At 40.9% G+C, this 27,454-nt stretch overlaps 1 protein-coding gene across 5 annotated transcripts in view; it reads right to left on the minus strand.

Moving 5' to 3' along the window:
* The window catches only part of mpp7a (MAGUK p55 scaffold protein 7a), an 82,524-nt gene that overhangs the window by 33,212 nt on the left and 21,858 nt on the right, over window positions 1–27,454 (minus strand). For 2 of the 5 annotated variants that reach the window (XM_028005184.1, XM_028005186.1), the window contains exons 2-5: window positions 17,652–17,808; window positions 10,112–10,230; window positions 5,135–5,212; window positions 2,269–2,349 (exon numbers count right to left, since the gene is read on the minus strand). In XM_028005184.1, coding sequence (XP_027860985.1) covers window positions 2,269–2,349; window positions 5,135–5,212; window positions 10,112–10,230; window positions 17,652–17,688 — 315 coding nt within the window. In that variant the 5' untranslated portion in view covers window positions 17,689–17,808. Of the gene's footprint in view, window positions 1–2,268; window positions 2,350–5,134; window positions 5,213–10,111; window positions 10,234–17,651; window positions 17,809–26,766; window positions 26,940–27,454 lie in introns of those variants that run through there. The other 3 variants (XM_028005182.1, XM_028005185.1, XM_028005183.1) reach the window with 2 other exon arrangements.

Consider the following 27,454-nt stretch of genomic DNA (forward strand, 5'->3'; position numbering starts at 1 on the left):
TACAGCTATCATACATCTCCTTCACCACTTTAACATGTCTCTGTTACTCCAGACTTCCTCATGCAGTACCGCAGCTCCTCTCTTGGAATCCTGTCATATACTTTCTCTAGATCTACAAAAACATAATGCAGCTCCCTCTGACATTCTTTGCACTTTTCTATCAACATCCGCAATGCAGAAATTCCATCTGCAGAACATGTTCTTGGCATAAACCCATACTGCTGCTCACAGCTGTCCACTTCTGACCTGAGTCAACAATTCTTTCCCATAACTTCATTGAATGACTCATCAACTTTATACTACAGTCGTTGCCACAATTTTGGACATCTCCCTTGTTATTGAAAATTGGCACTAGCACACTTCTCCTCCATTCCTCAGGCATCCTCTCACTCTCTAGGATCCCATTGAACAGCCTTGTCAAAACCTCTACTGCTGGCTCTCCTAGACTCTTCCGTACCTCTACAGGTATGTCATCTGGACCAACTGCCTTTCCACTCTTCATCCTTTTCAATGCCTTCCTTACTTCATCCTTACTCATTTTTGCTACAGCCTTTTATACAAATCAGTGTATGTACTTTGTTTGGCCTTAGCTACCTCTACCTTCACTTTACGCTGTTATCTCCCTTTACTCTTTGTCACTCATCAGTCCTCACACTGTCCCACTTCTTCTTAGCTGCTCTCCTTCTCTGTACCCATATTTGTACTTCCTCATTCCACCACCAAGTCTTTTTATCAACGTTTCTTCCAGAAGACATACCGAGTATGTCATTATTCCCAAGCTGATTGGTTGTTTGTCTTATTTTTGTTGTTAGAGTTGGGTTGTAATTTTTTATCTATAAACAGTATATAGTTTAAATATCTATTAAGTTTTACTAATAAATGTAAAACATTAATTAAAACAAGTAATGGTGATTTCCTCATGGTTTTGGGTGAACTCTTTCCATCAGACTGAAAAATAAAATCATAGCACCGAGAAATAAATTAAACTCATCTTTTTAAATCTGTCATGGTGATTGTTCCACTGGGAAGAAATATTAAATTGATTCATTATATAAATGCATAATGCATCACAGTAGTAAAATATAATGCTGAAATATCCACTACTACTGAGATTAAGAGCAAGTGTGGTCCTGATGACGTTTTACTTCCTGTTACCGCGAAAAATAAAATAACTTTATTCTTGTGGATTGATGAGATTTCCATTTGCAGAAGTAATAAAGCCTGGCTGAAAATGTTGCCAAATGTATTTAATTGAAGGATAAAAATTTTAGATTTATTTTTATTTTCATTAGACAACAGTCTGGGGGAGATATTGATATGAAGCACATAGATCTACAGAAAACTAAATTGCAGAACTTCGATGAGCTTTGAGGGAACATGAGAATATTCTTCAAAGAGAGTGATGAAAACATGGATGGAAGCCATGGAAACACAATCCCTTAAACTGTTATTTTCACTGTGCGGGTGTGTTAAGCCGACCCTCGGCCTCATCCACCTTTTTTCACCTCATCAGTTACAGCTTTTACCAGCTTTATGCTGTGATGGATTGACCTCAGCCATTGTCATTTGTCATCTGTCAGCCCTTTTCTCTTTGGGATTGTCTCAGACAAAGCAGCTCATCACCATCTCTCTGTGTAGCACTGTAGTAGAGGTAGGGATACATTCTGAGAGTTTTCCGTTCAGAATTTATCAAAACAACTGAATTCCTCTCAGCAGTGCAGACTTTAAAAATCTACTTCTGAGCCCGAATCTTTGGAGATGACTGATCTGTTCACACCCCTACAGTCTGACACACACTGACTGATTGTCGATGTGCGCTGTGTGTGTGGGGGGGTGTGTGTGTCTGATCTGCTGGGAAGGAACTTCAGAGTGAAGTGTTGTTTCTGGCTGGAGCCAAATAATCCTGAGGACAACGTGATGAGAAGCCTGATCCTCCAGGGTGAAGCCAGCTCTGTCTTGCTGAGACACCTGGAGGATTTGATGGACGGCCGGAATTCAGGATTAAAAAGTAAAAAGTGTGGACATTTATTTTGTAGCCATCTGCGTCTGGTTAATGAGGTCAGCGGCTGCAGCCGAGAAGAAAAACGAGAAAAGCCCTGGAGCCGTTTGGGGTTCGCATTAGTGTTGATGACGCAAAAACAGAAAAGACAGAAATACAAAGCTGCTCATCTTTTTCTGCCAATTTTTATAACAATTTAATCATTTAGTGAAGGATTTATTATTTCAGTCTATTCAATTCCAACAAAAAAGGGCAGGAGTGGTTCTTACCTTCACATGGGGGTTTTCCAGTAGCTTGGTGAGTTCTTTTATGTCTCCATTTTCAGACTTTAGTTCGAGTTGCTTAGAAAGCTAGAAGAGAATAGACACAGAATGGTGACTCAAATAAGCTTTAAGACAATATCCACATATGATACAGTAAACAGCAACATCACAGATTTATTTCCTTGACTTGCTGTAATTTGAGTTCAGGGTCAAACATCTTACAAGCAGGTGAAACTTGAAATAAAGTGATTTTAACTGGCAGATTTACAGCTGGTTATGAAAAAAAGGTTTCATGGGAAACTGAGCATTCTGTGAATGCTTTATGAATAATATCTCTGTCTGCTGTCATCACAGCGGGGTTCACAGATCTAATCAGCTCTCAGGCGCTGTCCGTGGTCCTGAACTCAGAAAAAAAAAACACAACAACAATGCAACACAGTGAGAAGCTGGGATTCCTCGTGATGAAGAACTTAATGTGGTTACAAAAACCACCCAAATCAGCAACCAATCAGGTCAACTTCTTTTCTAGCTTAATGATTTTTGTTACACTGTTTAGGGACTAATTCTAGAACAGTTCTGAATAAAATAAATAAATAAACACAATTTTTTACGTTGAGTTCCAAGCCATGGTCATGACATATTTCAGTTGGATGCTTTTGTAGTGAGGAAGCAGGAGCTCAGGGTGAGATCTGCAGGACGATCTCCCGGCAGCAGGAAGATTCTGGAACTACAGGAAGATTTCAGAGCAGCAGGAACATGAGGAGGTGTGGAGATTAGCTGATGAAAGCCAAGTCCAAAGGAAAGCTGGTACAGATGAAGTCCTGGCACATGTTTAGTGATGGCCTTCAATTCAGACAGTGGAAGAGATTTAAAATTAAACCTCCATTTTCTTTTCTGTTTGTTTCAAGACAGAAACGAAATGTATGCAAAGAACCCATATTTTTTGTGAAAGGTTTATACAATTAGTTGTAGTTTCACTAGAATGAGTTGATTTTAAATCCCTCCAGAGGAAATAAAAGAGCAGTAGAAGTTTCCCTCTGCCACGGGGATGATAAGTTTAGCACCTAACGCACCAAGAGGCACATGGATCATCTCTCTGTCTGTGTCGTCATCAAGCAGGAGGACAGAAAATTCAAGCTTCAGACGTAAAGCTCAGTAAGATGAAGGAGAAAATATTTCTGAGTGACGGCTGCAGGAGCAAGGCAGCAGAGGTTGGAGTGTTGGGGGAGAAAACACGAGGGGAAACATCGTCATTATATCCACCAGTTTCCGTTCCCTGAAGGTAAAACACTGGATTAATAAAAAGCAGCAGAGATCAGAGTCAGGTCTGAGTCAGTCCTGCTTCAACAAACTAATGCTAAGAAGGAAAAAAAAAAAAAAAGCTGAAGAATGAGGAAATCTAATACATGTGGGCTAGGAAAAACCTGGGGAACAATAAAAGAGCAGACTGGATGATCAACAGAAAACAGGTGCTGTTTTCAACAAAGGCAAAAGCAAAAGTTAGTTTAATTAGATTACATTTTCACAAAGTCAATAAATAATTAGCCTTATCTCTAACTTCCATTGACTGTAGGCTACAGATCAGGTCACTGAGGACACCCAGTGGATTTTGCTGCAACAACAGGAAAGGCAATAAAAGCTTTGTGAGGCTGACCAGAGGTTTCTGTAAGGGAGCAAGGATACGAGCCAGGGTTCAGATCAGGAAGCAGAGCTGCAGCTTCTGTAATGCTACCCAGGCATTACCCCAACGGGACAACGTCTTGTCCAAATTAAACAGATTTAAAAAACCAACCTAAAAGAAATAGACCAGAATCCGCTGAAAATAAATAACATTTCAACTGGACAAAAAGCAGAGCAGCTAAATGTGGCTCACTGAATGTCGGGTCTTTCTTCAAAGACTTGAGAGGAACAGATTTGATTTTGTCTCATAGAAACCTGCAGCTGAAAGATTATGTTAGCGTCAATGAGTCTCGTAACTAGGTCTGTCATGGTAACAAGTTCTGCTGGACGATAAACTGTCCCAGAAATGATCGCAATTAAATCTAGAATCAACTTGGAATGTAAGTTTTTGACTTTGATTCAGTTTGAATTATTAAATGTAGTTGTGTTTTTTTTGTCTGTAACATTCCTTGCTTGTGAAGTGGTGCCATATAAATAAATTGAATTCAACTGAGAGAACCAGCAGAACATCCAGTGATGAAATGACCAGGTACAGCCCACCTAACATCTACTTAAAGTAGATGTTAGTTTATTAAACCTTTGACAGGATCTCTTCACTCATACTGTATTGTATCTGGATCAGATATTAACTCCGAGCAGCCAGGCCGGGTTGAAGTGTCGTTTTGTGTTAGCCAGTAAATTCAGCCTCCTGTTAGCTGAAACCAGAGCCTGAGATGAATCAAACCGTGGATCTCTCTGCGTTCTCTTTCGTCCTCGGCCACAGCTTCAGCAGAGCTCATTCGGAGCGGCGTGACAAGTGAAAAACGATCCGTTTTTTTAAAAAAAAGCACGCTGTGTTTGAGCCGACAGGAGACCTGGGTCTGTGGCGGGCTGAGAGACGCTTTGATTCACCGTCTCTGGGCTCCAGCCTGATATCCAGTAATCCCAGAGAGACGCTTTGCAGGGCATTTACAAGGAAGCACAAAGGTAACCGTCTGTAGTTCAGCTGAAAAAAATATGTAATTGGGAAGGTGGGAGACTTGGCAAAAGAAAAAACGGGGCTTATGATTCACACAGTGAGTTTGTTTTTTTTTGTTTTTTCAAAATGTTGGTGTCCTGGTTTTGGCATGGAAACATTGTACATTTGTGTTTCCTTCCATCCAGCAGACATCACCATGTGAAACGGGTGCGAAGAGGAACTGAAGTAGCTTACTTCTTGGGCCAGGATCGTGGCGCTGCCCAGGACTGGAGCCGGCTTGCTCTCCTCGTAGTGCTGCAGCCGTTCATGGATCTACAAAAACAAAAAAAAACACGTATGTCAAACTTTGGGAAGAATCGTCTGAGAGCGGAGATTCTTCGAACACTTTCTCCTCAATTCAGACACATGATCATCTCCAATTGAAGTCTGAAAATCAATGTTCATGGCTATTTCACACCTTGAGGTCTGATGTTAATATAGCTAGAATTTGTGTGTGTGTGTGTGTGTGTGTGTGTGTGTGTGTGTGTGTGGTGGGGGTGGGGGGGGGGGGGGGGGGGTTATTTTTATTCCTGACTGATAAAGCTCTGACTTGCTTTGTAGCTTTGATTATTAATTATGACTGTGTTGCGTTTTCTGGGGTCTTGTGTAGACATGTATTCCACCTTCATTTTAGCCAAGAGTCATATCTCCCAAACATGAATCTTAAGCTGAGACCTGATTGGAAATGCAAATCTTTCACTGCCGAGCGATTCCACTTAATTCCAACTTTTAGGATCACAATTTTCCATTCAGAAAGCAATTGTTTTCTATTTAAACAGTCTAGAGATTCTGTTTAAATGATGTGACTGACAAGAGAAATAAACATTGTAAACAAATAGAACATTTGTTTAAAAGGTTCCACATTTCATCAGATTCCACCAGTTTATATTTAAGTAAAAATAGGGTTTGTTTTTACAATTCAGTAACTTAAATGATCAATGTTCGGTTGGCTTATCTGCCTGACTTTTTCTTAAATAAAAAAAAATAGCAAAGAATTATTCAAATACAGTGGGTGAGATGACCAAATGGTTCGATCTGCAGAAATCTGATATGCAGTGAACTCGCAAACAGGAGCAGAAAAGACGAAGTTTTAAGTTTTAAAACTGATTTTTGAGCAAATTTAGGCAGAAATCCACAGACTATGTGATGTTACCAATCTGACATGAGGTGGAAAAATTCTGTCTTGCATCTGGAACGAATGTGGAAGAATTTCAAACTCTTTCCTCCCACTTTGTCCTTAAATTAATTGCAAGTCAGATTAGGTGAAGATGTTTTCATATAATTAGAAATAGGTTGTTTATCAATTATCTGTCCTTGCAGTTTTTTCCTTATGTTAATTGAGTTATGCTTTATTTTAGTAGCTTGTTGTGATTCTCTCACTTTCTGATTTGAGCACTAAGAATTAAATTAAACTTCTGTTGTTTTTATAGTCCAGACAAACAAAATGCTTTTCCAATAGTCGATTTTTACAACCCATGCATCCACTTTAAAAATTAACCGGTTTTCCAACAGCACATTATAAGCTCATTGGCCACAGAGGCATTCTAATCATTTCCACAGTAAACAGGCTCATTTTTTCCATATCACCTTTCAGGACTGCAGCTGTTTAATGTTGAGAGACAAAGCTGTTTCTCTGAGGGGTTACTGAAATGGAAAGTTAGAGGCGAACACATTCAACTGTGTGTAAACATTGATTATAGTCCTCACAGAAACACCTGCATCAGTCCAAAGTTGAATTTTGGAGCAGCACATCACACATCATCCTACATACGGAGTGGTTCTAAGCTGTATGGCTCTGGCATTCTGACTTAGAAGCAACACTGAAGCCATTATAATGACAGCCTGCAGGTCGCTGTGGGCTCTCATCACAGAACAGACTGGAACCAGTTTCCAGCCCCAGCAGCAACTCCCCAAATCCCCACTCTGCCCAGAATGTGGACAGAGTAGGTCTGGTTTCAGACATGGAACCTCCAGCTGAAAATACAGAAAGCTCCATGGTGACATAGAAGGGCCTCTGAGCTCCATGTCTGCAGCAGCAGATTCACAAAACACACAAATGCAGATGAATCTCTAAAAATATTGTGATAAAAGTGCAAGATTCACTGTCACTCATTTAAACAGTAAAACCTAGAGTGTTTTCACACCTGACTCTTTACAATTGGGGACCAAAATTGCAACATTTACTCCATTTTCAGCTGCTGTGGCAAAACCTGTTCACCTCCTCGCCTGTGGTGGTGCTACACCAAGAACCACTGAAGGAAACTACACAAAAACCTCTGAAGAAGACACAAAGTGCAACTTCCGTCTTCACAAAATATAAAGACAAATGGAATGGCGTCAGATTTTAGCAGCTGTATGATTTTTCTTTCGTCTTTGGCAAAAGACCACGAGACATTTCTAGCTAGCACTAGACTCTCCTGCTTGTTTTGGTTTTATTTACCCAGAATGCCTTGTGCTGTAGTCTGCTTCCTACTTTTGGAGAAGAGTAGAGTTCACTTCAATCGAACTAAGGCTGAGGTATTTTGGCAGACCAGAGTTCACTTTTTGGTCCACATCAGAGTTTGATTGAGCATTCACATCTCCCCAAACAAACCAGACGTTCTAGACAAACAGGACGAGGGTTCAATTAAAGTGGACTAAACAGGGCTGGTGTGAATGCACTGTTATATTCCATTGTTTTGCAGCAGACAGAGATGGACCTGTGATGTGAAGAATTTACAGTAAAGCAGAGACGAGGGCAGGAAGAGGTTCTATTAAATGCTGCTGCTGAAGGGCGACTGCTGCAGTTTTCATTTTACTGAGCTAGTCAGATCTGCAGAGCTCTTCTGTAGCTGCTGATTAACCCTCTGGTTCTCCAACCTGCGCTAAGACTCTTCTATCTCTTCTTCTGCTGCTGCAGGAGCGGCTCCGCTTCCTTCATCAGTCCTCCTCCTCATTGTCTCTGGAGGAAACCTGGTGAAAGGAGCGAGTGAGGCTGCCAGTGTGTTCAGCGCTCCAACATACCACAGACCCAGGAACATCTGCTGAGCTACTTGCTGCTCCTCCACCTCCACTTACTGAGGAATGTCTCCTCTGTGAGCAAACACTTTATTTACTGTTCAGGAGGCTTTCCAAGCTTCTGTCCATGACGCATTCATGGCTTTTAAACTTTGAGCAGAACACGTTCTGTCTACACAGTGAGGCAACGCTGCTTCTGCTGGCTGATCAAAAATCTGTGGAATAAAAACTAAACAAACAGAATAGTTCCAAAAACAACCTGTGGTCTGAAAAAAAAGAAAAAAAACTGGAATACGGGGAAAGGATGGATTGGTTCCAACGAGGAACAGAAGCTGAACATCCATCTTTATTTTATCAAAATACCTCAGAGTGCTGCTGAGGGTTGCTTCAGGTCAAAAGTCAAACACCTCAGAGGCTTTATAAACTATCTGTGGACTCTCCTCTGAGCAAAGCAGGATATGCACTTTGCAGGCATTTATGTGGAAAATAGGCTGTATGCAGGTTCCTGCTTGTACACTTTAAAAACTTGGAGGGTTTCAGCAAAATCAAAATAAATTTTCTTCATTGTACATGACAGTAGAAAACAGGATTAAATCATTTATTAAGTTCATAATGGGAAAACGGTCTGGCTGTTTGGCTTCCAGAGTTTCCAGAGATGAATATCATAGAGTGAGTCAAATCTGGGAGGCGAGTGGTCTGCCTGGTACCCAACAGCTACAGACTGGAAATGAGCTCATTCACTGAAACCCGTCTCAACTTTCCACTTGGGTCCATGAATCCCCAGCAGCAAGGTGAGCCATCATTAAAGGTCTGCAGCACTTTGTGAAGAACAAACTGGAGAGGCCACATCAATGATGCAGAGGAAGAACGAAGCAGGAGCCAAGCCTATTAGCAGCTAACAGGAGAGGGATTTATGGCAAGCTGACTGACCACAAAATGAGGGATCTCAGAGGCCGCCTAAAGGCTGCTGACAGAAACTTGGTCAGAGGAGAGAGTTCCACCTGAGGCAGGTGGAAACTGAACACTGCTGTAGATTTTCTGTGGATTTTTCTGGAGTGAGAACTTGGCAACAGAACAATGAATGAGGCGAAATTTATAAAACGTTTCCTTCAGCGACCTGCTTTCATTGAGAGGGGCTATGTTGATCAGATATACTAGCTAACTTAGCTAGTGTTGGTTTAGTTATGCTACACGACTTGCTAAACCAACACTAGCTAAATTCGCTAGCTAGCCGGCTGTGTTGAGAGACTGTGTTGGTTTAGTTATGCTAGTTAGCTTTCCACAGCAGAGCTCCCATTTCCTGTCGGTTCTGTTCCTGAACTGATGAAAAATCTGGAGAACAAGGAGAAGTGATTCATTTGGATGAAATAATCTGATCCCAAGGCTCTGATAGAGTCTCCAGCAGCATGACGGGGGTCAGAGACCAGAGACACGTCCTCATCAGGGACTGAAAGCTGTCCTCTCTCCATCTCCATCACCTCCTTTGGTTTTTCACCTCCAGACAGAAGCAGCAGAACCTGAGGAGCCTTTCTGAACCAGGTGAGACCTGAGCGTTTCCATGATGGGAAATCTGTCAGATTAACAGGATGTGTGTGTTTTCTCTGCAGTGTTTAGTTTTGCAAACTATCCCAGTTGCTGCCTTGACCAATAACAGCTTGAACCTGTGGAGGTTTGGTGGTGGAGCATAAGAGGAAGGTTACGGGTTTTTTAATGGTGCGCTGCTGACATTAGCCAGGATCTCCTGAACGTTGGTCCTGACTGTAAGCTGAGATAGTTGGACTGTTTGGTGTCTGGAGGTCTCAGCATTGGGTTGGTTCACTGACGGTTGCTTTACGTCTCAGAAGCAAGTAGAAAACAGAGGAAACAGAATACTGTCTGTCTGGATCCGAACCATTTCTATTTTAACTTCGATGCCAACAACAAGAGACAATGAAATACCGTGCAACTATCAGTCAGGTACTGACCAGAAGGTAACATACAGTATTTTGGAAAGAACTATGTAAGTAAGACAATGAGTCAAAGCTATAAATATTAAGTCTTCCCTAAAATTTGACATAATTGCTCATACACAACAATGAAACCTCTCTGCTGAAGTTCTATTAAGATGAACCTGGGTGTCAGTCTTAAAAAACCCAAATAGAAGTACAACTCTGAAGGAGATCTGTATGTCTTTACCTTCACCAGTGAGTGCAGACCTCTCTCCCCAAACATGTCCTGCAGGAAGGTGTTGTCCTCTGGACGGCTGACATGGGGCTGCAGCTGGGATGGCAGGGCTGCCAGCAGCGCATACAGACCTGCTGAGAAGGAAAAAAGAACCCGTCAGCACAACGAGAGGTAACAATCACTGACATATGCGAATACCTGCAGGTTGATGATACACAGCAGACGTTTTTTTTTTTTTAAAGGATGAATATTATATACACTCATGAATATGTGCACCCCATCAAACGACAATGTAGACATGTGACTACATTCACGAAGGACCTGTGATGTCTTTTTAACCGAATGAAGCACAAGTAGCTGAAATTACAACCAAAGCACTCAAACACGCGTCAAGAAAAGCAAAAGTCAGCAGTTAACAGGAGCCCTTTATGCAAAACTCGTATGTTGCACATTTTTGTACTTCCATTTAGGTTTCTATTGCTTCTAAAAACAGCAATAGCAATTTCTTTTTCCCTTCTTGAAAAAGAAAAAAACGCAACCATTTTTTGGCAATAAGTTTGTGTTTTTTGGTGTCTGAAAAATTAGACATTTCAGAAACTCGCTGAATGTAACATCACAAATCGGCAGGCACCGCCCCTCATCTAGCAATCCAAGCTGAGCACCAGCAGGTTTCGTCAGCTGGTTTTCCTGCTGTACAATGGCTGCTGGATACGACAAGTGTTTTGTTGTTGGCTTGCCATCCAGAAACCACTTGCTGCATTCTTGTGCAGGAGGCTCCACTTCTGCTTTTCAAAAATGTACCGATGTATAATTACACATCTATTTGCTGCCGTTTTCATGTGTGAGTGTAAACATCGAGTTGAGGGGGCGTGGCCAGCAGCACCTTATTTAGATTTAAAGTGACAAGAGGCCCTAAAACAACTCATTCTGAAAGAAAAAAAGAACTGAGCAGACTAAAATCTCATTATCTAAGAATGATTTTGTGCAAGAATGTAATTAACATGTTTTGTGAAGCACATAGACTTGGAATGTCACCTGTCAATGCCACCTTAAAAGGTTCATCCAGCATTTCTCTTCCATTTTTTGCCCCGACAATCTCTTTTTTTTCCACCCCCCACAGAAACAAATAAAACTCCAACACCAGTCATCTTCTGGATTCAGTTGCTTTTAGGATCGGGTGAAACATCCATTCCAAGACTTTTTCCATTAAACAGATGGTCTTTGTACTTTACAGCCGCAAATTTTTCCTCGCATGTAAACACTCATATTTGGACTGAAGTGGATGTGTGCTTCTGTGTTTTGGAAAGTGTTAGAGATAAATGATCGCTGTTGCTCTTCTGACTTTTTGCAGACATTTTTCCACAATCCCATAAAAATAAAAAATAAAAAAAGATCTTACAGAGGTGAAACCGAACAGAGTGCATCGGTGGCGGTGAGAGGAAGCACATGATTGAATCTGAGTCATCTCCGAACAACGCATGCCTGAAATTCAAACGGCCTTTCAGACATCACCAGGCCGTCATATAGAGGGAACAAATATTTAAAATTCCCTCTAAAGAGAACCAGACTGAGAGCTGGTGGTTTCGGGAGCAGCAGAAGGTATGTGGTCGTTTCTCGGCTCCAGTCTTCAGTTTGGTGGATATTGTAGATCAATCACTCAAACTGGGCTTCAAAATAACCATCAGGAAATGACTTGCAGATTTAAACTCAACCACAGTGAGGTCATTAGGACAGATCATGAGAGCAAAGTTTAAACAAGTTTATTGCAGACAATGGTCAAAACAAACTGGAATGGTTATTTTGCACTTGTTTATTTATCTCTGAAATTGCCTTTGATTTGGGGTTTGGGGCTGCTTTGTGTTCCAGGTGATTTGTCATAGTTGATAGAAACATGAATTTTGTTCTCTACCAGGAATTCCTGCAGGAGGATGTCCAGCCATCATTACATGAACCTTAAGCTTAAGCCCAATTCCACTTTGGTTCTGCAGCAGAACAATCAACCAAAACACTTGACCTTAAACTCACTGTTCGTACTTGGACACCTTTCAACATGGCTGAATTAAAAGACTTCTTTAAAGATTTATCACCAGTTATCAGTCAGTCATTGCTGCCAAGGATGACACAGCTAGTTATAAGGTTTTGTGGGGAATTACTTACTCCTATAGGGCAGGAATGGTTTAGATAGCTTTTCTCCTCAAATAATCATTTGAAAACTAACGTATGTATGTGTTTATATTAATGTCCAAAATTCTAATTTGTTTGATCATCTGCAACAGTGTGAAAAATAGCAACTCTGCAAAGGGTTAAATACTTTTTCACAGCATACACACATACCTGTAAAAATCTGTATGTATACATTTTACCCTGTGAGATTTCAAGTAGAAATTCTAACGTGTGCACACAATCCTTCTTTATAAAAAGGTTATATCAAATTATTGCATCCATCATTTCACCCTTGTAGGGTGAAAAGAACAAGTAGTCGATAAATGCTTAAAACAAATATGACACTCAGGCCCAGGATTTCTGTATTTGTAATACTGAGAAGCTTATCTAAGGTTCTCTGTAATGTATGTGAGCATGTCCAGCCCAACAATAAGTGATTTAATACTCAGCAGGGTTTGGAAGAGCATGATGGAGGAAGGAAATCATCATAACCCAATAAAAAGAAGAATTCTGGATATTCAAACAAATAAAAGATATCATTGCTCTTCGTCTGTTCCTCTCTGTTGTGCTCTCTGGATTTATTTCTTATCCATCTGCTCTCTTTGACGATACTGTTATTTAGTTGTAAAGATGAAGTGGAAATTTAGAACTACTCTGATCTAACTGGAAACATGGAGCTCTTCCAGTGGCAACATATCCCAGAGTTTTGGTACAGTATCAGTGTGGCAGTGAGCCGCCTGCTGGCTTCTGACCAGGACAAATGTCTGAAGCTCCCAGAGGATCCACCAGCCCCCTCAGCACAGACCAAGTCGGCCCCAAAAACCTCCAAATGTCTCCAACAAGCTGAAACTGACTAAAGACCAGATGCTCGGGATTCTTTTCCGTCAGGGTGGAAACTTTTTTTCCCTATACATGTCCATATACTAGTACGGCTGATAGCTATGTCAGAATGAAGACACAGAGTGGTTTACAGATTATCTGTATCTCATTACTCAGTGTCATTATACAGCCATCTCCTTTACCACATCCAGCCGGTGGTTATTAGCATGTCTGCTAAAAGTTTGTCCCGTTCAAACATTTCCATGTGTCGGCTTTCAGCCTCCTCCTCTGCAGCTGTGCGTGGCTGAAGCGTCCTCACCTTTAACTGCTGTGTGGGAGCCGTAAACCTTGATAGAACCTGCAGGTCCGGCTTGGAATAACATTGCTAGCTTTAATGAGGTTAATAAAAGGCCAACGGGGTCTTTAGAAGAGACAGGGGAAGGTTGGAGCTTCATATGTTCAGGGATTGTTGGCATTCGACTCACCAGGAACCTCAACAATTTACCGGACAAAAACAATGACTGTTAATTCATTAAGTGAAGCTGCATCAATAAGACCTGAAAATAAAAGCCATCAATGCACTCGCATCTTGCACTGGGTAAATCATATTACAAGTTCACACTTTGCAATTATAGACTGTCACATGAACTTTTGTCATCAGGAAAGAGCTGCAAAATTGAATCAGTCTGAGTTTATTCCATGTGAAAACCTAATGTACTGTTCTCACAATAGATGACATGTGATACAATAAATGTAAAGCAGTGTCAGAAGTTGTCTTAAAAAGATTCAGTGTAGGGGCGTGCTGTGGTGGCGCAGGGGGTTAGCACGCCCCACGTTTGGAGGCCTTAGTCCTCGACGCGGACGTCACGGGTTCGACTCCCGGTCCTGACGACCTTTGCCGCATGTCTTCCCCCCCTCTCCTCACCCTCCTTCCTGTCTGCCTACTGTCAAAAAAATACGTGCCACTAGCGCCGCAAAAAAACTCTTCGGAGAAAAAAAAACAAAAACAAAAAAAGATTCAGTGTGACTGCTCCTGCAACAAAAGGTCTTATTTTTCCACTTTTTCCGAGCTATGATCATGTCTTAAACACTCTGCTTTCCTTCATCCTCTTCATTCTGTTCTGAATCCAGAAGTGCTCACACTAGCTAGACTGATCTCTCTACCAGAGCTTTCTGATGCGATCCTGCTCCAGCTTTTAATTAGTGTTGCATTTTAAAATTGTACAGTGTGACACAGGGTTCGTAGTCTCAAAATCTGTTGAGCTCAGTAAGTGTGACACATTAAAGTCCTATGTCAATTTTTAAGACTGTTATGGTCTACAGGACATATTGCAAATAAATAAGCGTCATCATGTGTCTTATTGTCAGACTTGGCTAACTAGGATTTTGCAAAATCCTAGTTATGTATAAATATATTTATACATATACATTGGTGAACAATGCCCTTGCTTTGACAAGTTGCATGCTGACATAAATCATTTATATACAGTGATATATTAGCACGTCTGCTAAAAGTTTTGTCCCGTTCAAACATTGACACAGAGAAGACACGAAAAGCACAGATCAGATTTTTTTAAGAGGCATTCTTCCAAGTATTGATTAATTTTATGTTACCTGCAGCAGATAAGTGTTCATGTCTTCTGCATTTTCTACCAGAGACTAAAGCAGGTCTGAGACCGAGGTTTTCTACTACAGTTTGAACAATCGTTATGAGATACAAAAACAAATGCATTCAGTTGATTTATGTTGCTGTTGCTTATAACAACATGAAAGTAATGTGGTGAATGAGTCAGTAATATGTCAAGAAGATGTAGCCAGTAAATTACAACCAGTTGTAATATAGTCATCCAACCACAAGGAGGTGGTCTTTGAACTTCTGTTTTGTTTGGCTTTTTTTTTTTTTTTTTTTTTGGTAAAAATTAGTTACATTTTCATTACAAATGTCAATATTCTTGTAAGAAAACAAACAAGCAAAAAAAAGAAACCAACAACACAATTTCTCAATTGCAGTGTTTCAATTAAGTATGTTTAAAAAAAAAAATGTCATGAAAAAACATGCCGTGCCAACATGCTCCTACCACTTCCTGTCGTCTTCTTCGTCTTTTCTTCCAGCAGTAACATCGGGCTGTTGATCTCATAACTTATGATGCAAAAAAAATAATGCTTCCATTGCAATTTTGCAAAATGCACTAGTTTAGATACAACCCAAAAAAATATTAAAAATAAAAACACCTCACCCTAGCTCTTTTTTTAAAATCAAAACACTTGAGTGTTTTCGAAATTGCTGTGTTTCCATTAAGCAAATTTATTTTCCTAATTACAATTTGCACAATACTTTGGTCAATGGAGACACAGTGAATAACTTTAGATTTCTCCACTTCATCTCAGACCATCTGAAAAAATCTGCTAGTTTCATCCCCTGAAAAAAAAGAATATTTTCATAAAATGCAAGAATGATCTACTGTAGGCACCTCCACCACTACAAAACTAGAATCACAGACGTCAACATGCTAAGAGGAAATGGGTGTACAAGGAGCCAATACTCTCACAGCAGGATGCTCAGTGACTACTAAATGGCGTAGACCAGATGTGGGTGTCAGAAGGTCTCAGCAGCAACGTTAGCATGAGAAAGTAAAGGGAAAACTAACCTTAAATTCAACCTTACAGCTAATGAAGTGCAGGTAGGAGCAGCAGACAGAGAAGTGGGTTTGTCTGTCTGGAGCTCCCAGAGTGGGAACCGAACCGAAGCAGAGTTCTGACTGAGTCGGAGGTCTAAGAAACTTCCAGTAATCCAGACAGAGGTATAATGTGCTATTAGGCGTGACACTACCGGTGTTCTGTACATTCTTCGATTTAAGGCCAGACTGTCCTGGTGCCATGCGGCCCACAAGACCTCGTGACTTCATCAGTGATTCACCACTCAAGCAGAAAGTTCACCGAGATTCCTCTGCAAACACAGCTTCACGGGACCATCAAGGAGAAAGAAGAGGAGATGGGCTGGAGGAGTCTTTATGGGTTTTATTTGGAAACCTGAGTCCCTGCCGGTAATTGCCCACAATGACCGTAATCAAAAGTGATGGTCTGGCATTCTAATTTGCCCGGAGAGATTTCCACAATGATGGGGCTTTTGTCAGTCTATTCAGAAAATGCAGTACTACACACATTGGATTCATCAGAACAGACCCTATATATCCTGTTGTTCTTCAACTGTTACAGAGAGTGTGTTTGTTTAAGTTACCTCTTTAGGACTGTTTCATAGTATAATCATCTCTATCAAGACCAACGGGCTTTTTGTGAACCTATGCCTGGTCAGAAATCAGGTTTTAGGGTTAGGGCGTTGGTGAGAATTAAGTTTTAATGTGTAGTGTTTGTTGTTTACTGGTAAAAATTAAGATTAGAGTTGCTTATGGGTTTAGGAAAAATTGGGTTACTCAAATGGTAATGTAAGTGTTTGGGTGTGTAATTTTAAGCAACAGGAGGACACGGTTTCTAAGGAACGAGTCGGTGCTCTCTGGTAAATTCCTCATTCTAGCTTTTTATTTGACTTCAGCTTATTTTAGTGACTCTACTCATGCCTGAGTCTACCATCCTAACCACTAGGGCTGGACGACAAGGGTTTCATTTCAGCTGATATCAATAATTATTTGTTAGTTTTTTGCTTTAAATATCTGAAATACTGACAGACTGGTAGTGGGACCTTTCCTGTTTGATCTACAGTTTTCACTTCACCCCATTGTTTATTTTTAAGCAGGTATGAGGCATGGTGGGAAAACCTTATGGTGGCAAATTACTCAACAGGTTGTTTCTAGGTAACTAAAGAGTGAGTGAGTTAGTGGATGCCACCAGCCTAGCTTAGCTAGCGATGAGAAGTTAAGAGACTAAAGCTTTTCCTCTGCCTACATCCCCCAGAATGCTGAGCGGTTTCGGATCGGAGTTCAGTGAAATTATTGAATATTTTATCACCTGTATCATCTACTTATATTTATTACGTCTGTCGCAATGAAAGTTGTTATTGATTTATTGTCCACCCACTCAATTAAGATCAACTTATTTTGTACCGTTGCTCCAACCTTAACTACTAACCTTAACCTTAACAATGCAGGTCAACCACTTTGAAGAAGAAGAAGAATTACTTTATTCATCCCAGCAGGGAAATTATTTCGCAGTTACAGCAAGAATCTTTTATACACATTTATACACTTTATGACAAGCCTTTGTACCCAAGCCACAATGGTTAATATACCAGGAAACATTCTAAGTTCATAACATAAAAAAGTACAAACACACACATAGAGAAAGAAAAAATAATTAAAAAAGTGTGTCTGTCACATAATTTTGTTGTTAAACTGTAATTTTCCAGTAATGTGTTTCTCATTTTTCTGGATACAACTCTATAAAAACATTTGTCAAACATAGTCAACCATTCCAGTAAAACTAAAAAAATAAAAATAAAAAAATTCTGCCCTGCCAATGTATTTTCTAAAAATACATTGGCAGGGCAATCTGCACTGGGGTGTGGTTGTGCAGAAAACTGTGTTACTGAATGAGTTCCTTGCTGAGCGTCCCGTACCTGGCTCGTGGCCGGCTCCGGTGGCCAGGGCAGGCATGTCTCCTGCCGACAGCTTCCTGGTTTCCCTCAGGCTGTGGAAAATGGCAGCAGCGTGTCAGAGTGGTGAGAAACCCCAGAGAGCAGCTGGACCTGAAGACGGCCTTTATGCCATGGAGCCCTGCGAGGAAACAAGAGCCTGCTTGTCAAACAGAACATCCTCCGCACACACGTTAGGGGGCAATACAACAGTATGCAACCACAGACCAAAAAAAAAACATATGTTGCAAATTCATATGCTTTTATAGGTGAGCCAAAGATTGACTGAGCGTGTGCACATTAAGTTCAAAGTTGTTCCTGGATGTTTACGGTCCAACAGGTTTTCCCCAAAGCTGCAGAACATCCTGCTGTGAACATGAGTCAACCACACCTCGCCTGAACCCAAACACGCATTCAGCTACACACACTTGATTCAGAGTCCAGCAGAAACAAGGAGAACCTTATCCACTGAGGAGAAGGAAAGTCTGTGACTGATTGAGATCCTTCCTGCAGCCAGATAATTGTGGCCACATTGACAAATTGTTTATAATAGATGCGTGGCTTCGTAGTTTGATTAACTGGAACTTCTAAAAATGCCGCAAAATACTAGAAACAGATCTGGTCGGCCTTAATTTCATCCGTATTTAATCCTGCCCATCTACAGTCACGCAACCAGTAAAAAAACACTATGTGGTAACAGGGAATGGAAAAATGGACATTGAGCTCTTTGCAGCATGCAGCTTAATGGTCCGTTATATGTTGACTCCTACGTCAACGGCCCGGCTGAGCTGCAAGGCCTTGGGGTGCTTTAAGAAGTTCGCCACATTCAAAGAACAAGTTCAAAGGGAACCCAATCCACGGCTGGAGCTGAAGTCACATTTCAGCTGACCCCAAACCACGCAACATATAAAAAGATACAACCCAAACAACTGCACCATTTAACGTCCATTGGATCAATTAATGACTGTCTGTTGGTCTGTAACCTCTGTCAACCATAAGAACTCCAAAACTGTAGAGAAGTTCCTGCTCAGCCACTTATTGTGACAGCTGGAGGAAAAATTGGGATCTTCAAGATGAGAAAAATAATATAATGTGCATAAGAAATATCGAGGTGTGAAATCAACCAGGACCTAATGGGCCCCTGATGGAACCTTTCAGAAAAAGCAGTCAGGAAGTGAGCAAGTGATCAAGTCGGTAGGTTGTCCTGGACTGAGATGTGCAAAGTATGGTGGGATCATCAAACAGGACATAGTTGACAAACGGTTTTCCAATGCTAGATCAGAGTTCCAGTCCCAGCTTCAATTGCATGCCAGTTTGAGGTCCAGATTTCTTGGCCGTTTTAAACAGCTTTGCCTGAGCCTGAAGTGAAAATGGAAAACCTGATAAAACCAGAGTTCACTGCAGTTCAGGACTTTGTAATCAGCGATAAAACAGGTTAAGAGGAGAGAAGGGCAGTTGTGGCTCAAGCCACGACTACAACATCCTGAACAGAGGACCAAACCTTACGGCCACTGAGCTGCTGCCAAGAGAACTGACCCATGTTAAATCAGTTCAGTGTTCCCCAGAGAGACTCTGCATGGTTCTGTTGTAAACTTGGTGATTGGAAGGACAGACTTGGAGAAAGACAAAGGACAGAGGACATGAAGAGTGGAGCAGTTTAACAGCCCTCTAATATCAGTCGGTCACTTTTAGTTTGACCACATGATCTTCAGTCTGAGGAAGGATTTGTCATTTCTGGTGGAGCTTTCTGAAGGTCAGGAGGAACGGTGCCGGTTCAGGAACACCTGGGACTTTTAACAAGACCCAACAGGCTCATGATGGACGGACTTAGAGAAAGATTCTCCACCCTCATCACGCTCCAACGGTGTCTGCTCAGATCACACCGGATCAGATGGTCACTGGGGAAGTAAAGTCACTCTGCCATGTGGTATAATGGAATGGTAGGTATAATTGTAAAAGGATATTCCACCTTCTTGAAATGAAAGTCTAAGAAACAAATGAATCTGCTGCCATCTAGTGGTTAATTTTGCCTTTTAACTGTAGACTTTGGAGCTCTCTGGTCCTAACTGAGACAAAACATCTTTTGGAGACACCCCATCTGTTCCTGCTTAACCTTGATGTGTGAAACACAAGGTCTGATCAGTATTTAAAGAGAAAATAGCTCCAGGTGGTGGACGGATAGATGGGACATGGGGAACACAGAGGTGTAGGAAACTGTTTTTCTTCCTCACTTTTCCAAAACAAGCCTGCCCATCCAACCGAGGAGCAACATGGGTGGAGGTGTTCGGCTCTCAGCTGGATGTTGTTAAAGTTCCTCTGACATCAACAGGGCCAGGAGGTGAAGCTCTGACAGGTCAATGACCTGCAAGACCTTTCTGAAAGAGCCAATCAATTCAAAGCTCTGCTCCAAAACTTATCATCAGTTTTATTATTCAGTCTGTTCTTGTTTCTTTCCGTGGACAGGTCAGAGGAATGATGAGTGTTCAAAGCAAACAGCCAAAAGACAATTAAAGCCTCATCAGGGGAAAAAAAAAAAAAAAAAAGTGTGCGCCTTCAATCCCTGCCACTGGGTGGAACAGATCCACATTCATGGTCCGGCCATCTACGCCTGGACAAGAAGAGCAACTACAGAACAGGAGAGGTCAATGTTGCTATTTAAACCTGAAGTAGCTGACAGGAAGGTCAACTAAGAGTGATGGATTTTATTTGCCCACCGTTAACAGCCGAGATAATCTTTTTCACATGACTGGAAACCCATCCAGACCTAGAACCGTCTCACCTGCTCCAGTTACAGCTCAAGCAGATGTGCTGCCGAACTGTCTGCCAGCTTCAGAGTCTGCTGATCAGATTCAGCCTCATTATTTTAAACCAAGTGTTCCAAACCCATATGACAGAAAATACAGTTGGCTAGTTGTCACTTTCAACATTTCCTGAATTTTAAGAGTATAATTTTAAAGTATAGTTGATCTGCGTTTCCTGTTAAATAAAGAGACTCCTTTTTTTTTAACTGTACATCTGATAGTGACTTGGCCTGTCATATTATTAATATTTGCTGGACAACAAATTGTCCCAGAAGCTTTTGCCATTAACAATAAAATTGTTGTTTTAAGACCACTTTCAAATAATACAATGACGATAAACGTATATTAATGCGAGCTCACCCTCTCAATGATCAATAAACTCTCATTTCTATTGAACATCAACACTAGATCCCTGCGACAGACTGGCGACCTGTCCTGGGTAAACCCCGCCTCTCGCCCGGAACGTTAGCTGGAGATAGACACCAGCACCTCCAGACCCCACTAGGGACAAGGGTGTAAGAAAATGGATGGATGGATTAACACTAGAACTCAAAGTCATTTTAAATATCTAAAACAAGGTAACTGAAACAACAGAAAAAGAGGCTAACTGAGACCAAAGCACCAGACTGAAGCCTTTTGTCATCCAGACTTTGGTAGAAAGAGAAAAACAATCAATCATGCAAAAAGCTCATTTCAATTTATCATAGTTATTGAGTCATTGCTTATTGCGACAGGCCTAATAGTGACTTCACAAGTATGTGACCAATAAAAGAAATCTCCTCTGCGATTATAATTTAAGTGGAGTTATTTGTGCAGAAGCATATGTTGGACTTCTTCTCCTTTCTTTGCTCAGCAGGAAGTTGGCCAACAGCTGTTTAAAGTTTTCTATGCATAAATTGAGGCCATTCTTCAAAAAATATCTTGACAATGTAACTTACTGTATCCAAGAGAAGTAAGTCTTTTTTTTACTGATAAAACCACAGGAACCAAATAAACCATACTGTGAGTAATTTTCAATTCTGAATGTGCTGCACATTTGAAAGTAGAGGGCCAACAAAAGATGTTGTAGTTACCAATATTTTTTTAACATCCAAAATTAAAATTTACGACTAATACATTCAACTCTTGGCATCCTTTTATTGTCTTTCAGTTCTTGGCGCACGGCTAAATCAACCAGGAGTACTCAAGTCAAGCATGACAAATGAGAACCTGAAGCTAAAATGTTTGCTAAAAAAACTTTAGGAATGTTAGATGACAACATTATGGACCAAACATATAATGAATTGTTGCAATGAATGATTTTTGCCCATGAAACGCTTAACCTGCAATAAAAATCTATAGTTACCATATTGCCCGTCCTCTCACAGAATCAATAAATTTCAGTATAGGTAATATCAAAAGCAATGCTAAAGAGGTGACTGAGTTTAGCTGTAATCACTATTAATCCAACTATTAACTTAAAATGTCAGGAGATTTAAAAATCAGTTTCTTCCAGGATTCGTAATCTTACTTTCAAAGAAATGTGTGCAGTGATGCAAAGAACATCGCTAACACCATCGCAACTAAAAGTGAACTTTTCTGTACCACCAAGTGTTTGTGTTGCCCAAAACTGGCCAGCAGGTGTCAGGAGGGCGTTCTACAGGCCCAGGGCTTGGTCAGCAGATGGGTGTGAGCGCATCGACACACCAGTGTCGTGACAAAAGGGAAAAAAATGAGGCAACTTTTGTCCAAGAAAAACCAACAGACTGAAATTCTGCAAGAAGAAAGAGAATAGACGGCAAAAGGCTGCTGCAAAGTTCATTTCTCTGAGAAATATTTCTTCTGATTGTTTGAGACATCTGAAAAATATTTTGTCCAGAAAAGGTTAGCAGTGTGTATATGCTGCGTCATGTCAGAAGTGATGCATCCTAATGCCCTTTGACTGTTTACTGCAGCTCCTCCTCCTCCAACTGCACCTTCTGCAAGAGTTGCAGGTTGTCTTTTCTCTTCTATTTTTTAGCATTTTGAAACAAACCAACCGTGAATGTTTTCAATGTTTCATAAGCTGCGATCTAGTAAAACATCATGTTAAAATATAAGGAAAAAAGCAAAATATAGAAACTAGGTTTTAAGTCTAAAAGCAAAAATCATCTGGCAAAAAAACGAAGTAATGCCTGCTACCAAACATTTTATTAAAATAACTCTATGTATGATGACAAGTGCAGTGATTCACAGGCTACTTTGTATGGAAAGTCTTTTGATGTAAATCACACATTGCAGCTGCTTTGTGGGAGCATTGATACTAGGAAGCAGCTGAAAAATGTATCACAATATAAGCGTTTTCTATTGCTCAGTATCGATGATTATTGATTTGTTTTTGTTTTAAATATTTGAAATACTGACAAACTGGTGGTGTGACCTTTCCTGTTTTATCAACAGTGTTCACTCCATGCCGTTTAGTTATTTTTAAGCAGTTAGACATGCTGGTTAAACCTGGAACTGCTGCTGCGCAGGTTACTCAACAAGTTGTTGCTAGGTAACCAAAGAGTGAGAGAGTTAGTTGTTGCCACCAGCCATGCTTATCTCGCCATCAGAGATTGAGCAGCTAAAGCCTTTCCTCTGCCTAGTTTGTTTGTTTCCTCTGCCCCCGTGTAGTTTGTGTAGAGGTCTGTGAAATGATCAAAATTATGTCAATGTCAATTTCTGTTGATATTATGTGTCTATTGCGATATATACTGATATTAGGTTATTGTCCAGGAAGGTAGGGTCAAACGTAAGGATCAAATGATTTTGGAAGTCAAAGACCATAGCAGTGAAAATTTCCCTCTGTGGCCAGAAACCCTGTGAAGAAGCCGTGGTCAGTTCTCTAAAAGCAGAATGACAAACAGCCGATAAACTGTGGTCCACTCCATGTACCATCATGACAAGAATGGGTCCCTTTAAGTCAGGATTTGACCCAGGTGTTGGACAAACTGCTGAAGTTCAACAAAAATGTGGGCTCTTCAAGTAAACCTGAGAGTACTCCAGAAACTTATAAAAAAACTACTACAGGAAGAGCTAAATATTTGCCAAGTCATTAGATTAACGGTGTGCAGTAAACAGCTACATGTTAGCAGGCAAAATAAAGCATGCAACCCTGCAGCAAACACACAAGCAGATCTCACGTTTGTCGGAAAGAAAGTTGGAGACCGATACAGCAGAACAGCTGATAGATGAAACATGATCTACAATGTGGATTAATAAAGTTAATTTGACATAAATTTGCTGTGTTGAGCTTCAGCTCTGCTTGTTATGGAGGCAGCAGTGAAGACAGACTGGATGTAAAATCAGGTTTCATTTCAGCTGCTCTATGTTATCGTCTCTTGTAGCGACCGCAGAATGCAAAGTCAGTTGGACAGAACCAGATAGAGTTGCAGCCACAATCACCCGACCAGCCATGACACCAACAGACGATGATTGCAGAGGACCCAGTTGTGGTGAAGACAACATTTGTTTACAGACAGGCTCGCACTCGGACTACATTTCAATCTGCTCTGGAAAGCTGCGTATAATTAGCTACTCAGGCAATACTCATCCACATGGCATTTGGAGAAGGAAACAGGTTTGTAAAAAAAAAAAAAAAAGAAAGTAAAATGTATGCCAGCACTGTTCTTTCTCTTTTCAGTTCTGTGGAAAAACACTTAGTCAAATAATGATTTCCTCCTTTACCAAGGAGGTGTAGGTGAAGGACTGTGATTTCTGGAGTGTCTTGTCTTTAATAGCTGCTAGCTAACAAATACGACACTGTGGTCTGTGCTGTAGTGATTCCTCCTGGGAGCTCCAATAAATCCAGATTATAGCCACATAGAGGAGCAACATTTACTCATGTTGAGTAAATGTGAAGTATCTGACAAAGAGAAGTTTAAATTCAAAATGTTGGCATTGTAAAACAGGTTGACAGACAAACGGGAGTTGGCGTCTCTTGATATCAGCTAAAACTTTGCTAATGGCAAATATTCCACCCCAAACTCCTGTATGTTCACAGTAGCTGCGTTTCCATTAACCATTGTATTGTGCAAATTGAAATGACAAAAATAAATTTACTTAATGAAAACGTGCCCATTTCCCCACAATTCATGTTTTCGATAAAAAGTCTTTGCACTAGGATGTGGCAGTTTCTGTAGCCGTATCGAAATAGATGCATTTCCCAAATCTGCAATGGAAACACCTTTTTCACAACCTAAGTCACATGATCAATTGCTGGATGTTACTAACTGGCAGAAACATTGTAGAGGAGAAGTAGTAGAAAGATGGGGGAGGGGGTTCCAAGACAATAGAGCTCTCACAGCATTGAACAGTTCATAAAACGTTTTGTCATTCAAACGTGCTGAGAGGTCCTGTGTAAAATCACCGACCACAATTTCTTCAAAACGCCGCATATACAGTCTTATGCATCATATAGCAAGAGCTTGGTGATATTTTCCTATACATACACATACATACAATTTATGTACACAAACACTGAATACACTGAATAATAAAAACTTTTTTATTTTACTGTTTGAGGTGAAATAAGACCAAAAACTTTGCTTGTTTTAGCTTCTTTAGAATTAACAATATTGTTTCCATTTCCTAAAAGCCAGAAAACTTGGCAACGAGCATTTTTTAGAACCGTATTCTGTAACTTCCCTTGAATTCATAAGTTTACATAAATTTGAGAAAACTGTCTTTTGAAATGTAAAACTTGGGTCAAACATTTTGAGCTTCCTTCCACAAACCTCTGATAGTTTGAGTTAACTGGAGTCACACCTGTTGATGCATTTTAAAGCCATGCCTTTCTTGTTTGATACGGTGGCAAGGTCAGAAGAAATCAGCCATGATATCAGGAAGAGAATCATGCAGCTGCACCAGTCTGGTTCCTCCTTGGGAACAATCTACTGATGCTTGAAGGCGTCGCATTCATCCATCCATTGTCTAACACCCTTGTCCCTAGTTGGGTCGGGAGGAGTGCTAGCATTCCGGGCAAGAGGTGGGGTTCACCCTGCACAGGTCGCCAGTCTGTCGCAGGGCAACACAGAGACAGACAGAACAAACAACCATGCACGCACACACACACACACACTCACACCAAGGGAGAAATTGGAGAGACTAATTAACCTGACAGCCATGTTTTTGGACTGTGGGAGAAAGCCGGAGTACCCGGAGAGAACCCACCATGCACAGGCAGAACATGCAAACTCCATGCAGAAAAGACCCCGGGCCAAGAATCGAACCCAGGACCTTCTTGATGTAAGGCTACCAAACTGTGCCACTGTGCAGCCCCGTCACATTCATTTGTTCCAATAATTACATGCGAGTATGGACATGATGGGATTGTCCAACCATCATAACGCTCAAGGAGGAAATTAGTTCTGCGTCCAAAATGTGCAGATAGACCCCAGAACAAAAGCAAAAGACCTGATGTAGACGCTGCTGAATCTGGTCAGACAGTCGTTATCCGCTGTGAACGGTGCTGTGTGCAGACATGGGCTGAAAGGTCACTCAGCAAGGAAGAAGCCTTTACTTCAAAAGAAACATGAAAAGTCAGATTGCAGTTTGCAGATGAACACAGGGACAAAGTTCTTCATCTCTGGAGACGAGACCTGCAGTCTGTTAGTGCAGTGAATAGCTGTTCAAAGCATTGCCTCATGAGGGCTGACTATGCCCTCCAAATTTCAGAGGTGTACTAAATAAATAGAATAAAATAAATAGAAAATAATTTCTCATTTTCCTTCCACTTTGCATTTATTCTTTGCTTTGCTGAATCCAATGACTGCAAACTTAATGGCACGCCAGACAAGTAATGAAGGTTGTGTGGAGCAGTACTGCATGTAAACCTGCAGGACTGCAGTTGGAAACCCCTGGTCTCTTATATGTAACCCATAGGAAATGCATTTTAGTTTGAGGTTGAACATAAAATGTGAAAGAGCTCAATTCTGAAAGACATTGTATTTAAGGTAGACCTGTTTTTCTTCTTTTTCTTTCAGTCACCTCTACAACCCAGCAAATTGGTGGAAGAGCCTCAGTGGTAAGTTGTTAATTTATTTTACAGCTAAACAAACAGGTGTATTTCAGGAGCTCAGGGTTCATTCAAGGAAGAGTACGATTCAAAGCACTCTCAAAACCAAAACAAACACGTCTGGTGACATTTGTTTCCCTCCCTGGGAACAAAAATATATATACGCGCCCGTTTCTGGACTTCATCCAGAAATGGACAACCAGAAGACTCAAAAAGACACAAATGAAAACCAAAAACACTTGTTGCTGCGAGCACAAACAAACGTGAAACTTAAGGCGCTCACCTGTCAAAGCACAAAGATGTGAAGTAGAACACAGAACCTCTTATCTTGACAACACGGATCACCACTAAGTAGAATCTCACTCACTGGATCACTTTTTTCCTGAAGAGACAACTTCACCAACAAGAACAGGCGCTAAAACACAGACCCACAAAACGAATCCTCCCTCCTTCCCTCCCTTCCTGCCTGGCTGGGAGTCTCCGCTCACCTGAACAGACCTGAAACTCGAGTTTTTTTTGTTTTGTTTCTGTTGCATTTTCCGCTTCTCTAAAGGCTCATGGTACTCCACCCTTTTCACTTCACTAACTGCTCACATCCAAACAGAAAGGGATTAACCATTTTCACAGAGTTGACCAGTGAGAATGCACTGTAGAGCCTTAATTTCCCTCCCCTTAAACTTATTCCTGGCACAATGTTTCTGATCAAACCGCACTGGAGGAAACCGTTTATGACTGAATTTAACTTTTAATTATGACAAGATACTAATGATCTACTTTCTGAATTTGATTTACGAACACCACTGGAGCAACATATCATGTTGCTCACTCCTCTTTCACATTGGATAGGTGTAGTGACACCATTTCACCACTAGATGGAGCAATATGATCACTAAATAATGTTAGTTTTAGTGCTGTTAAATAAAATATGAAACTGTTTTAAGAAATGCAAGTCTCCTTGTTAGTTTCCAGTG

Source organism: Xiphophorus couchianus, chromosome 21 (assembly GCF_001444195.1).
Source record: "Xiphophorus couchianus chromosome 21, X_couchianus-1.0, whole genome shotgun sequence".
Classification (NCBI taxonomy): Eukaryota; Metazoa; Chordata; class Actinopteri; order Cyprinodontiformes; family Poeciliidae; genus Xiphophorus; species Xiphophorus couchianus.